The sequence below is a fragment of the Microcebus murinus genome, chromosome 9 (genome assembly GCF_040939455.1).
Source record: "Microcebus murinus isolate Inina chromosome 9, M.murinus_Inina_mat1.0, whole genome shotgun sequence".
Classification (NCBI taxonomy): Eukaryota; Metazoa; Chordata; class Mammalia; order Primates; family Cheirogaleidae; genus Microcebus; species Microcebus murinus.
Window position 1 is genome coordinate 76011034 of NC_134112.1, and position 14759 is coordinate 76025792.

Genomic DNA, 14759 nt, shown 5'->3' on the forward strand with positions numbered 1-14759 from the left:
TCTACCGCAACACAAAATGAAATTTCTCATGTTGACAATCTTTGCAATACATGTGCCTCATATCTGATTTTCAATGCCTCAACATTTGCCGCTTAAGGAAACTTTATAATGAACTAAATGGCAAAACAAAGACTCTCTTTGTACTGTGAATAATACATCCTAATATGTCTATTCTTCATATTCATACTTTTGAAGTCAGGATATGATTTACCCTACAGCTTGTTTTCAACATATTTGACATTATCTATCACTTTTTATCATTTTGAGTTAATTTCTCAAATAGGCTTGTCAAAACCCAATTAAGAAGTTATCTCCTCTTCTCAGTTTGGTCCCACCAAGCAAGTAAAGATGACAGATATTTAGTAGCAATGCCTGAGGAGTCTGGCAACTTCAAAAATGTGTAAATTGAACACAAAAATACCGACTATAAGTAATTCTTGTTGTATTTTTTAATTCAAATAAATAAGAACATTAAATGCATAAGACCATATAAAATTTTTATAAAAATTATAAGCCACTGACTTAAGATACTTAACATATGATACTGCTTAGATTTTTCTATCTGGAAGTTATATTGGAACTGAAAAGGTAATACCTTTCATATCCAAAAGTAAATGGTAAAAATGAAGCAGCTTCAAGATTAGGACAAGTAAATAATACTTTATTACAGAAAACCTTCTTATACAATATTCAGCAACTGAAATCTTTCCATCCCTTTCATCTTTAAGCTAATGGGCCTTAAATTTAAGAATGCATCTTGGAGAAGGCATAAGCATTTCCCCCATGTAGTAAAATTACTGGACAGAAAATACTTCAATACTACTTATCTTCCAGCACAACAACAATATATCCCACATGCTTTACTTAAACACACACACACACACACACACACACACACACACAGCTTATAAAGGTAGAAACTTTACAAGTATAGTTTATACAATTCAACCATTACCTCTTAATCTGATTATCCAAAGAATGTTATATCCATATTCTCCATTATATTCCTATATATTTGGAAGTTTCTAGACATGGAAAAATGATGGAAAGCTGGAAAACAGTGTGGAAGGGGCGGAAAAAAGCAGGCAACGGGGGAGAAAGGGAAAAAGGAGGGAGCAGAGAAGTAGGAGGAGAGAAGAGGATGGGGAAGAGAAAGGAAGGAAGAGGAAAAGTGGGAGGTTTAGGGAAAGTTGCCTGGAAGGAGTGAGCAGGGAGCACAGTCTCACAGGACAGGTAGAGTTCTCCAGGTAGATAAGGGTGGCCAGGGTCTTCTAAATGGGGGGCAGAATAATGAAAAGCAAGTTACGTATGGCATATTAAGGTAACTACAGGTTTTCCTCCATTGCTAAACCACCAAGTGAGTGTAAGAAAGCTTGGTGAAAGGAGGGGATAGAATTCGGCAGGGAACTGACCAAAAAGGGCCATGTTAAGGATTTTATGATCCAAGCATTACGACACAACACTTAAAGGAAGAACCAAACACTGTGAAGCAGAGAAGCTGAAGCACTGACCACAGACTATCTCTTAGAGCACAAGTTCATGGTCTCAGAACCCTGGCTATCAGCTGGTTTGGGATAACAAAGAATAGAAAAAACAGAATGACCTTGTGACTCAAAGAAACTGCTCAACAATCCATGGTCGCGGTAGATTCTAGCCTGCTTTCTCCTCCAACCTGGCTTTTGTGGAACCTGCAGTGTGCTCATTTGCCACTTACTGTTTTGATAACAAAACTTTCAAGGATTGTCATCCTAGGTCAAAAATCTACACAATTTTGAAGAATCAAGTAAAGTATAAATCCCTCTACATCATACAGACTCAGTCCCCTTTGACTTGTCATCAATGGCATGAGCAAGCCAGAGTATTTGGGAGGAGGCAACCACAGCCACCAGTCACCACAGAGGGGTACAGCTGGGGGGACAGCTGACTGATGCAGAGAACTATGCAAAGAGGGGTAAGAAGGAGAGGGGGGAATAAGAAAGAGGTAGAGGGGTGTGAGAGAGAATGAGCCAGTGGCCTCCTGCATGGAATTCTGCATGAGGAGAGCAAGCTGGACGTCCCCAAACAAAGCCCTTCCTCTCTGCTCTGAACTTGCTCAAATCATACACTCCTCTGCCTATCCTTCTGTTAAAGAAAGTAAGAGGCCAAGTTCACACCAGGACTACCACCTGCAAGTGCACGGGAGCATACAGTGAAGTCAATTTAAAACACAAAGGCACACTGGGCAGAAGGGGAAGAGAAAAGGCTGGTCTCCTGTTTTCATCCTAACGTGCATGAACCGAGGTTAAGTATTTTAATACATTTTCTCTTGAAGGGTCCTTCACATCCATTTACAATTATCACGGGTTTAACACCCTCTGTCCATGCAACACCATCAAATGTGTATGTAATTTTATAAGTAGAAGATTACCTAGGATAGGAATTAAATTCTTCTATGTGACACAGACATTTTCAGAACAGAGAACTCAACAGTTGAACTAAAATGTCAGCAGTATAAAAGAAATATATTCCAAGGTGACTGAAAAAAAAATCACAAAGGGAGAAAATCATCACATGCAGCTTCATCAAAGTCTTACACAGATTAAAATTCATTGGGGAAAGAGAAACCAACCTCTCTACAACTATTTGTTATAACTTAAAAAGTAAAAGGCCATATAAACCATCTCAAAGAGGAAAGAAAGCACTTGCTCAAAATAGACTTCTTACAACAGAAAACCATTATTATCAAAATAATGTTTTCTAAACATTATGCTTGAATTAAACACTGTGGTCTCCTAATTTTGGAGCACTAAATTATTTCAATTCCAAATAATCAGTGGACACTCAAATATTGGCTGAATGGAAATAAAATAAATATGATTGTCATATTAAAGGGTCAAACAGACCAATTGAGTCACTCTAATTTTAAGGACAATAAATGTATGCCATAGTAAAAATATAATAATGTCATTAAACACAACTGTTATCATTTGTAAATATGATGTGAGAGGACATGCCAAACATTTAGAAACCAAATTAAAAACACATAAACTCAGTATTAATGCTGTTGTAAATGTATATTCTTAAATATACTTTGACAGTAAATAAAGTTTAAGGTATTATAAACGTATAAAAGATAACCTCATAGCGGTATATACATGGGACACTTTTGGGGTCTTCTAATACACTCTTAAAGATAATATCTCCTATGATGTTCCTGAAAGTGAATCACGTAGATTCTGACTGAAAACTGGATGTTCATAACATTACTGCCGCAAATAAAACTACCAACGAGAGTTAACAAGTGGAATTCATTATTGCTGTTTAGAATACTATTAAATTTAGTGCTATGAAGCACTAAAGGAACTTTTTGCTACATCAAAAATAGCCAAATATTGCCAGTTTCATAAGATTCAACCTAAAAGTTATCATTTAAAATGTAATACGTTCCAGGTATTGTGCTAAAATAAGCATGTTAACATGCTTAACTTACTTTTCACAGCTTCATGAGTAATTTGAAAAATATCAATTTCTATGTGCATAATATTTTTATTTTGAGGCAGGTGCCGGCACATTCAAGTCCTCTAGGTTTGCTCAGCACAAAGAGGAAAACGTTAAAAGAGAGACCTGGTCTCTGTGGTATCCTACTCCAAGCTGGCAAAGTGGGCCAGGGCAATTTTAATAATTAACTGCTGCTTAACATCTGTCTCTTCCAGTAGACGCTGGGCTCTTTGAAGTCATAGACCTTGCCTCATTCATCTTTATGTTTTCAGGGCATATGGCAATTCATGACTAGCACTTCAATAAATGTTTATTTAATTAGGTGAATTCTTTAATTCAGATAAATTGATTACTTAATTTAGTGTCTACTATATGTTCAATATTGCATAAACTATGGTATCCCACTTTGAAAGAGCATATAATTATGAGAAGTTAGTATACATGATATAAATTAAGTCCTGAATTGTGCAAAACCATGGCAGATACTTCTGGGAAAGCAATGCTCTAGCTAATGATAATAATAGCAACTCACATTTAGCTCAGGCACTGTGGATAGCAATTGAGATTAATTAATTGGTTTAATCATCAACCATCCTGGGAGGCAAGTACATTATTATCTCTGTTTTACAGATGAAGAAACTCTATTACATAAAACTACAACAGTAATATAGATCAGGAATTCCAACCCAGGACAGAAACTAAACTCAAAACCCCCAATGTTTTTTCACCTGTTTTTGTTGCTGCTGTTGTTGTTGTTTTCCTGTTTAAACTCTATTTCCTCTGTGATGAAACCTTTAAAAGTCCTGGAAGAAATTTCTAAGGATTTTTGTAACATAAACCTTTTGGCAGTCTCGGGAAGCCTATGAATCCCTTCTCAGGATAATGCTTTTTAAAGCATAAACTTAAGTCCCAAGGATTACAGAGAAAAGTAAAGTAAAATAAATGAAACTTAACAACTTTAAAAAAAGGCACTTAAAGTTAAAGAGCATTTCCCCGATTAATGAAAGAGTAATCTTATAAAATGGATTCTGTGACCAAGTGGGCTTCCCCAGCAGAAAGCTACAGCGATGCCACTGCTCACAGCGCTAACTTGGAGCTTTCTCTCAAGAAAAATATGGCTTTGCTGACACCGAGTTTAGTTAAGGAACCAAGAGTACCAGAAAGCCTAACAGTTATGAACATCCCTTAAAAGGATTATAAACAGATTATGAGTGTAAACTCTTTCTGAACTGTGGTGCCGGTCTAGAGTATTAAAAAGAGCACAGCACAAAATTAGGCACCTCAGACCCGTCAAGGCCCTACCCTGGCAGTGTATTAACTCTAAACTGAGTACTCCTTCCTTGCAGCTGGCAATTAGAGAATGCTACGCTGAAGTAATAAGCACATGTGTTCTTGATGGCTACCTAGCTTGGCTTAAATTTCTAGATCATTGTCCAAATTGAGAATTTACACTAGGTTTACTCACCCACAGCCCACCTGTAAAGACTCAATATCCTTTTTATAAGAATATAGAAGCAGAAGAAAAAAGAAGAGGAGTGAACAGAGAAGTCTAGCCCTGCCTTCCACCAAAAATTTGCTAGGTGGGCATGAAAAATCCACACTCTCATTTTCCCCTAAAAGTGCATGAAGAAAGAGGATGAAAATGCTCAAACAAGATTACTTATTTCCTCAGCTATCTTCCAGCAACAAAATGCTATAATCTATGCATTACCCAGTCTCCATAACAAAATGGATGCCATCAAGAATGCAGGCAACTCTACAGAACACCCTGACAGGCAGCAGAAACTCAGATACCCTAAATGGAAATAGGAATCTCAGATATGAAAACACATTTTCCAGATTCTTATGAGACATTTAATTTAAAATGCCATCCTTAGAATACAAGAAAATATGATATGAAATAAAAAGGCTAATATCAAAAGTAACAAATATAATGTGATCTGCAGAACTCAATGCAAATTTAAAACCTCACTTCTCATTACTGGTTATGGATTTCATCTATGAATGTGCTGACCTTTTTTTATCCCCTCCTGCCACAGGCTGCCAATCTTAGTTTACTCAGCGATCACCAATTCACTGTGAAAAAATTTAGGCCCTTTCCATGGCATTATTGCAAAGTTTAAAAGAGATTTTGACAGGTCAAACATCCCTTGGAATATGAAAAGTAAATCTTTCTATTCGAAAGTGAAAATGACAAAAAAAACTTTCATCAAAATATTTAAATGCTCATCTTCCCAGTTCCTCTCCCTCTAGCTTGTACACAAGACCAAGTAACACAGTGTACATATCAACTCTAAATAAAGCAAGGTATTTACCCAAAAATGAAATAAAATGTCTTAAAAGGCTCTCAGTTTTCAAAATCCAATCATTAAATAATTGCATTTACTTTTTAAGTAAATATTAAGAGTTAGGGTATCATGTCAGGGTAAGAAGGCAGATATATGAAAAGGAATGTTACCACCAACCTGATGGCTGGGGGTATAACATTGGAGCAGATAGTCCCAAATTCCTTGGGAAGAATCTGACTGCTGAAGTCAAGTTCCTTGGTATTCTAGACTAAGAACAGTGTGTATAAAGATTTGAAAATCATAGCCTGATGATTTGTCCTGCAGGTATATATGAAGCCATGCTCCTGTTTTGGTTCTTTGCATTTCAGGGGATGCAAGAACACACAGAATGAAGATAAGGAGAAGTACTAAGACATAAGTTAACATTCAGAGAGTTGTGTAATTGGAGTGAGCTTTTTTAATTTTTTAATTTTTATTTTTTACATTTATTTTTGATACATATTTGTGGGATACATATGATATTTTGTTATATGCATAGAATGTATAATGACCAAGTGAGGGTATTTAAGGTAGCTATCACCCAAGTACTTATCATTTCTATATGTTGGGTACATTTCAAGTCTTCTAGCTATTTTGAAATATTCCGTACATTATTAACTATAGTCACCCTGCTCTTATTAAACATTATAGCTTATTCTTTCTGTCTAATTGTATCCATTAACCAACTTCTCTTCATTGCCCCACCAACACACCCTCCTCAGCCTCTGGTGTCTATCATATTTCCATGTGATCAACTTTTGTAGTTTCCACATATGAGAACATGCAATAGTTGTGTTTTTGTGCCTGGCTTATTTCACTTAACATAATGACCTCCAGTTCCATCCATGTTGTTGCAAATGACATGATTTAATTCTTTTTTTTAGGACAAAATAGTATTCCATTGTGTCTATATACCACATTTTCTTTATTCATCCATTGATGGACACTTAGGTTGATTCCTTGCTATTATGAATAGCGCTACAATAAACATGTGAGTACAAGTATCCCTTTGATATACTGATTTCTTTTTCTTGAGTAAATACCCAGTAGTGGGATTATTAGATCGTGTAGCAATTCTATTGCTAGCTTTTTGCAAAACCTCCATACTATTTTCCATAGTGGCCATAATAATTTATATTCCTACTAACAGCGTATAACATTTATACACTGTTAATTCCCTTTCCTCTACATGTTCATTTATTTTTTGTCCTTAGCTATTTTAACAGGGGTCAGATGATATCTTATTATACTTTTAATGTGCATTTCTCTAATTATGTTGAGCATTTTTTCATATGCCTGTTGCACATTTGGATGTCTTCTCTTGAGAAATATCTATTCATGTCCTTTGTCCATTTTTTAATGGAATTATTTGATTCTTTTACTGTTGAGTTGAGTTCCTTGTATATCCTGGATATTAGTCCCCTCATCTTCCCCCTTTACAGATGAGCAAACAGGTCCACAGCAATGGCATGAGTTACACCAACATATTCAACTCTAGTACAACGTAAGTCACAAAGCTCCTAATCCAAAAGAGGTAGCAACTAGAATAAAAGGTAGGAGGAGAAGTATGTTGCAAACCACTGCCACAAATGATTTATGAACAAGAAAATAGAATTCAAAGGGGAAAAATGGGGGAGTAGCCTCTACCTGAAATATGAACATATTTTTCATTTTATTAGAAAAGGAAATCAGCTAATATCAGAGGTAAGAAACTTAAAAAAATGAAAGCAAAAAATAAAAAAGAAATTGAAGAAAATAAATGCAGCATAACAAAAAGTTAATAATCTTCTTAGTATATAAACAACACCTATAAATCAGTATTTAAAAGATGAACATTCAAATGAAAAAACAGACAATGGACATGAACAGGTAATTCACAGAAAAGAAATATGAATAAAAAATATGGAAATGTTCAACTTCACTGATAGTAAAATCAAAACAAGTGAACCAAACAGTCCACATTTATTTCATTATAATACCAAGTATCCAGGAAAATACAGCACTCATATTATAGCAGAATAAATTACTACTACTTTTCTTGAGGGCAGATTGATAATCTGCATAAAGAATTTAAAGAATGCTTATCACTTATCATCTAGTGATTCTATTTGTAGAAATTTATCAAAGATAATCAATTTAAGAATATAAATGATCACCTCAGCATTTTTAACAGTAAAAAAATGAAAAATGTCTAACAATAAGAAAATTAAATAATATTTAGAGATGGACACATGATGGTCTATTATGCAGTTATTTAGAACCATGTTTATAGAGAATATTTGATATTAAAGAATATTCATGACATTATATTAAAAAATTATTCCAGTTTCATACATATAAAAGGGAAGCACCAAACTGTTAAAAAAAAAAACAGTTGTCCATAGGTATTAGAACTACATAGGTGATATTTGTTTTCTTTTCCTCTCTTTTTTTTTTTTTTTTAAATTAATGGACTATGTTTTAGAGCAGTTTTAGGATTATAAAACTTTTTAATATTTCTTAAATTCTCTAACATAAACATACATTAATTCTATTAGAAAGTATTCTTCAAGTATTATTAAAGTAGAAAATTTCTGAATTCTAGAAATTAGGACTATATTTTACATAGAATATGCAATAAAAGGGCCAAAATTAGGCTGGTCACAGTGGTTCATGCCTGTAATCCCAGAACTTTGGGAGGTCAAGGAAAGATGATGGCTTGAGGCCAGGAGTTTGAGACTAGCCCAGTCAACATCGTGAGACCCTGTCTCTACAAAAATTAAAAAAAAAAAAAAAAAAAAATAGCCAGGTGCAGTGGTTTGTGCCTGTATTCCCAGCTACTCAGAAGGCTAAGTTGGGAGGATCACTTAATCACAGCAGTTTGAGGTTACAGTGAGGTTTAATCAGGGCACTGTACTCCAGCATGGATAACAGAGTGAGACCTTGTCTCTAGAAAAAAAAATAAAAAAATAAAAGGGCCAAATTAAAACTGAGTTTGAGATGAAATGAGTAATTATTTACAAATTTCATAATAAAAGAAAAATGCTAAAAACAATTTTTAAAAAATTTATTGAAAGAAATCTTATTTGTATCATTATACAAGCAGGAAATCCCAACAGTAAATGTGGTGGTGGTGGTGGTAATGATGATGGCGACACTTATTTTAATACTTTGGTAACTTTTCAAAGCTTAAATGCCTCTCCAACTCTCATTTATTCTTTAGAATCAAAATAGAATATAAACAAATGGAATACGAAAACTACACATTTCTTCTGAAAAGTTGTGAATAAAGCCAAACCACACACACACAAAAAAAAAAGAAAAAAGAAAAAGAAAAAGCTCTAACATCCACATTTTGCACAATAACAGAACTTGAAAGTTTGTGTTATGCTGAAAGCAGCTGGTAAGCAACTGTACACTGTCTTTTGGAAGTCTTCAAGAGAAAGGCCATCTACTTCTCCATATGTCCATTATAAATCACAGTGTCATTTGTTATTTTTGGATTAAGTCCACCTGAATTCAGTGAAACAGAAGCAGATAGCTGATGGGAAGAACAGCTTGGAGAGTAACAAATTACAATAAACCTACGTTTACCCATCTGCAGAGTCAGCTGAAGTTTCCTAAATTTAAAAACAAACAAACAAATGACAAAAATATGGCCAGAAACAAAAAGCAAATACTTATAGAATTAGTGTCCATTTTATTTCTTCCTTTAGACAAAGAGATGCTTTAAAAAAAAAAAAACACTTGAAAAGAAAAAAAAAAGACTTCACTTAACGAAACAGATGAAAGTATATCAGAATTTAACAACAATTAGCAACCATAAAATTATCAAGATTATAACTGCTAACTTTCATTAAGTAGCCAGATATGCTACCTGCCACATTTCTTTCTTCTTCTTTTTTGTTGTTCTGGTCCTTCTCTATCATTGTGTTCACCTAATTAGGTGGTTTAGATGTTTGGGTCCATTTTTTCTAATTACGCCATCTTTATGAGAAAAACTACTGATGGATTTAAAAAACAGATTTCTTCTTTATTATTCTTATTACTTTATAGTACTTAAGACATCTCATAAACAAGATGTAATAGAAATTACATTCTCATATAAAAATTATTACCTCCTCACTATATGTTTTTATGCAACATATTGCAGAGTATTCACAGTAAATACTACTTAAAACTGACACAGACACACAAAGACACACACACACACACACACATACGTATCCCCAAGAGAATACATCATAGAAATACCCATAAAAATCTAATCTTCACATGATCTAGTTGAAAGAAATTGCTTACCTTTTTTTTTTAAAAATGAATGTACTATGAAGAAATGTTTTTGGTCAAATAATATGGAGAAAAAGAAACATATCTTAGATTTCATACTAATATCCCAGGTATTAAAGAGAGGTAAAGCAAACCAAATATCCAAAGGTACAACTACTATAAGAATAGACAGATAACTCTTAATTGTCTATAGAAAATATAGATCTACCATCAAGGCAGAAAAAGCTATTCATAAAATCATTTGAGAAACAGCATTCATGAAGCTGAGAGGGAGAAAAAAAATAATAGCAAACAGATTTTGAGAGAACTTAAATCCCCAGAATATGAAGAGAAATTTTCAATTTAATTCATAATACATGTTTATTATGATTTATATAGAGAGAGACATAGATATAGATATAGAAGTGTAACTATCATAGTTAATGCCTAAAAAATGAGAAAATTATCTCTGAATGATTATTAATAGTTGAACATAGTGGCATATAGCAAATAATACATATAACATCCTTGAAAAATAGATTTCTACAAGAAATACAAAAAATGAATTATACAAGAAGCCAAAAAAGACCACAGAATCATAGACTATCTGAGCTACAAAGAACATGAAAGCCCAACCATGTTTCTCATGAATCTGGCATCTTTAGAGAAACACAAAACCATGAAATTAAGAACAATCATATTCAAAAGAAATTCCACTGCAATATTGAATGGTACTTTTAAAAAACAAGAACTACAGAGATATTAAGAATAAAGACAATGGATGGGCACAGTGGCTCACGCCTGTAAATCTAGCACTCTGGAAGGCCAAGATGGGAAGATCACTTGAGCTGAGGAGTTCAAGACCAGCCTGAGCAAGAGCAGGACCTTGTCTCTACTAAAAAAAAAAAAACAACATTAGCTGGCCGTTGTGGTGCATGCCTGTAGTCCCAGCTACTTCAGAGGCTAAGACAGGAGGATTGTTTGAGCCTATGATGACACCACTGCACTCTACTCAGGGCAACAGAGCAAGACTCTGTCTCAAAATAAATAAACAAACAAACAAACATAATTTCTAGATAGAGCAAGAAGTGCTGCAATACTCATTTACTCATAAAATTATCTGTTGAACACATTTGTGTGCTGAATTGTGGATACAATGGTAACTAGAAATGGCTCCCTCATGGAAAATACGTTCTAGAAGTTATAAGATCTGTATCAACATGTTTTTCAAATTAATAGTACAAATCAAAATCATCAAGGTACAGGTCCAAAATTCAGATGTCTGGGCCCCATCCTCAGGAATATTCAACAGATCTCACGTGGAACCCAAGAATCTGTCCTTAATAAGTTTTAGTGAAGTGAGGTTTTTTGCTTTGTTATTACTGAGCTATGCAGCTTTGGACACAAGCTACCTAACTTCATCTGCAAGATGGGAATAATTCTGTTTATAAGATTTATTCTAAAGAATAGAAATATTTTTAAAAGTATTTCAATGTTTAAAATGTCTGAGATTGCTAAAAACATTTTTTTGAGGTGCTTTACACAGTACCTGACAGAAGTATATTCGAAATGGCAGCTGTGAAACAGGAGTAGCCTCCAGGAAGAGTTAGGAAATCTGCATTCACATCTAACTTAGACACTTACCGAATATATAACACTAGGCAAGTATTTAACCTCTATAAGATTCAATTTCTATTTATGTAAAGTGTTGATAATAATATTTGCACTGTTTGGAGATGCTATTTTTTTGGAGAAAAAAATAGATAGTTTTGGCAATCTATAAAAAATACTACATATATTTATATTGCCCATGCCCCCCCCTCGAGTAAGAGCTTCAAGCATGTCCATCCCCCAAACGTTGCCCTTCTTACTTGTTGCCTTAACACTTGTACCCCATAATACACTAAAATAAAATTAAAATTAAAAAAATACTACATAAAGACAATAATAGTAGAGACTATCAGCATTGTTAGTCATAGCAAAAAATATGCTAAATACTAAAATCCTAAAATATTAAAAAGACTTTTGTGGAAAAAAAATGAAAAGCAACTTTATATTATTTTTCAAGCAAAATGTACTTATTCATTCAAGAGTCTACTAAATACCAACTGTGTACTACCTGAAAAATAACAACTCCTTGAATGCAAATCAGGAACATAGCCTTCATGTCATGCCCATTATTAACATCCCAAATCTTAACATGACTTTGAGAGGTGCACAAAGACAAGTTAGATATAGTCTCACAACTAAACACTAGCTGGAAATACTACCAAAATATAGAAAAACCATGGTCACCTAGTCCAACCACCTCCTCAATGCTTACATTTCTTTCTGTAATAAATCTAGGAAGTAATCATCTACTTCCACTGGCTAGCAATCCACCAATTGCAAGATAATCACCTGGGGAGCTTTTAAAAGCATAGATTCAGAAAGTCTGATTTCAGTAATTCCGGAGTAGAGCTCTGGGACTTGTTTGTGCAATGCACTTCCCAAGTGACTGGGAAATGCCACCAGAATCTAGCCTCCAGTGGTGCTGCACTCACCACTCTGTTTTGGGGCAGAATTTATCCTCTTGAAATTAGTCACTGGCTTTAATTATTATAAAGCTTAAGGAACAAAATCGCATAAGATAGCAATTTATTGTTAAAATCCCGATTAAAAAGGATAATTTAGACAGGTGGACCTAAAGATAGCTATACTTGGCTGTATCAATCACTGCCAGAAGATTTTTCTAAACAGTTTACTTCTCCTCAAAAGATGTGATTAGTTTCCAATTCTGTTTATCTCTTAAAACCAGACTGTGGAATTAAGAGTTGTTTTATTTTTTTAATTGCAAAACAGAGCTGACAATACTTTCAAGAAGGCTGCAAACTCACAGCCTTCGGGTCATACCAGTGAGCTTCTTAAATTGGGAAAGCCATTTAAAAAAATCTTTTAAAAAGCACCAGAATGCCAAAAAAACAAAGCTCTTAAAACTTACCTCATAGTAACTCCGAACAGCATTACAAAATGCTTCATCAGCTACAATTTGGGTTTCTCCATTGAGGAAGGCCTGGAAACGTTCTTTCAGCAACTGCAACTGTTGTTTGTTAAGCTACAAGAAAAAGAGAAAATAAGGTGATAATTTAGGCAATGAATGAATTATAATGATTAGTAAGAGTTATATTTGCTGTTTGTGGATTAGATTTGACATCTAGAATTAATGTTATGGTAAAGAAAAATAAAAGGTAAAATATCCTAGTACTTGTACTAAGGGATAGATTTTGAAACATTTCCAAGTCACTTCCCCATGTACTTCATTATCCTAATATGGAAATGGAATCCAAATTTCTATCCCAGACAGAATTCCTGTGACTACCACCAACCCAGTCTCCCTGCAGAGACAGAGGAATTCTAAAATTCTGACAGTAAATTAATTATCGTTCAAAATTTCTAGCTGTTCTAAACAGGGAAAGCAGGGAAGACAAGGACTTAGGAGATAAGGGGGTGATGTCATGAGCAAGAGGTAATAGGAAAAAAGACTGGAAGGACTGAATGGTCACTGAGAAAGAATCCTCTGGAAAGAACAACTGCTGGATGCCAAAAATCTGGATTCCATGAACAAACATACACCAAGGCCTGAGTTGAAATAAATGAAGGAATGACAAGGAGCAGACCAATCCAAAAGAGAACAGACTCTGCAACAGGGGGGCAGGGAGTGCATCTTCAGCCACCCTGGAGGAAGGGCTGTGAACTAGGGAGGGGAATGGGAGTTTACAGCCACATTTCCCCCCACTGGGTTTAGCCACCATAGTTATTACTGAGGGAGAAGTAGACATGGAATATCACTTACCAACTATGTCCTCTACTCATCAACTGCAATCAGGATCAGGTATTTAATTTTTAGGTCCAAATGTAAAATAAGGAGCCTCTTAATAAAAAATGAAGAATTTCAACACAGCAAGAACAGAGCATTAAACCAAGTACAGAGCCCTTCTAAGCCCTGAGCCCTGTGTAACTGCAAAGGCCCGTACCCATGAAGCTGACCCTGGCTACAGAGCCATATACTTCACCAGAGGTAGAGTATATTAGGTCATGCAGAAGCATTTTATTGATTGATTGATTGATGCTTAACTGGAGGGAGAACAACATAGTCTTGGCAATAAAACAACAAACCTCAAAATACATAAGGAACAGCAAAGGAGTAATCCCTCCATTTCATTCAATCCTGATCAGAATTTATTGAAGAGCTCAGTCCAGTTATGGAATATACAGACAGATATGAAGCATCTGGAAACATGCTGAGGATAAAATGATTAGAAGATTAGAAAGACTAAACACACTGGGATGACTTGGCTTTGGAAAGAAGGCTGATGTGAAATAAGTTTAAATCTGTTCAAAAGGCTTATTAAAATGCCATTCAAATATAAGGAAGGCAAGCCTTTTTAAAAAGTGGGTTTTATTTAGGAGTCTAACAAACAAGACAGTTTGTAAGGAAACTGCTGCTGTGAGTAACAGACTGATAAAGAAGTGTCCTATTGTACCCAGGTGGAAAAAAACCTCTTGCCCTGAGCAGTGAAGAGAGAAGACCATTCCATTTCTTTCCTAATGTTATCACCTTCATTTTAGGAGAAGCTAAACCAAGCTGAAATGCAGGAACATCACCATTATATTATAATCTCCATTTCTATAAAATGAAGAAAATGGAAGCAGGGACCTTTTGTACCT

The 14759-nt window shown here is 34.7% G+C and overlaps 1 protein-coding gene across 9 annotated transcripts in view; it reads right to left on the reverse strand.

The window, feature by feature from the left end:
• Nucleotides 1–14759, reverse strand: part of CADPS2 (calcium dependent secretion activator 2) — a 454741-nt gene that overhangs the window by 324288 nt on the left and 115694 nt on the right. For all 9 annotated transcript variants that reach the window (XM_076006584.1, XM_076006583.1, XM_076006580.1 and 6 more), the window contains exon 2: nucleotides 13033–13146. In XM_076006584.1, coding sequence (XP_075862699.1) covers nucleotides 13033–13146 — 114 coding nt within the window. The remainder of the gene's footprint in view (nucleotides 1–13032; nucleotides 13147–14759) is intronic.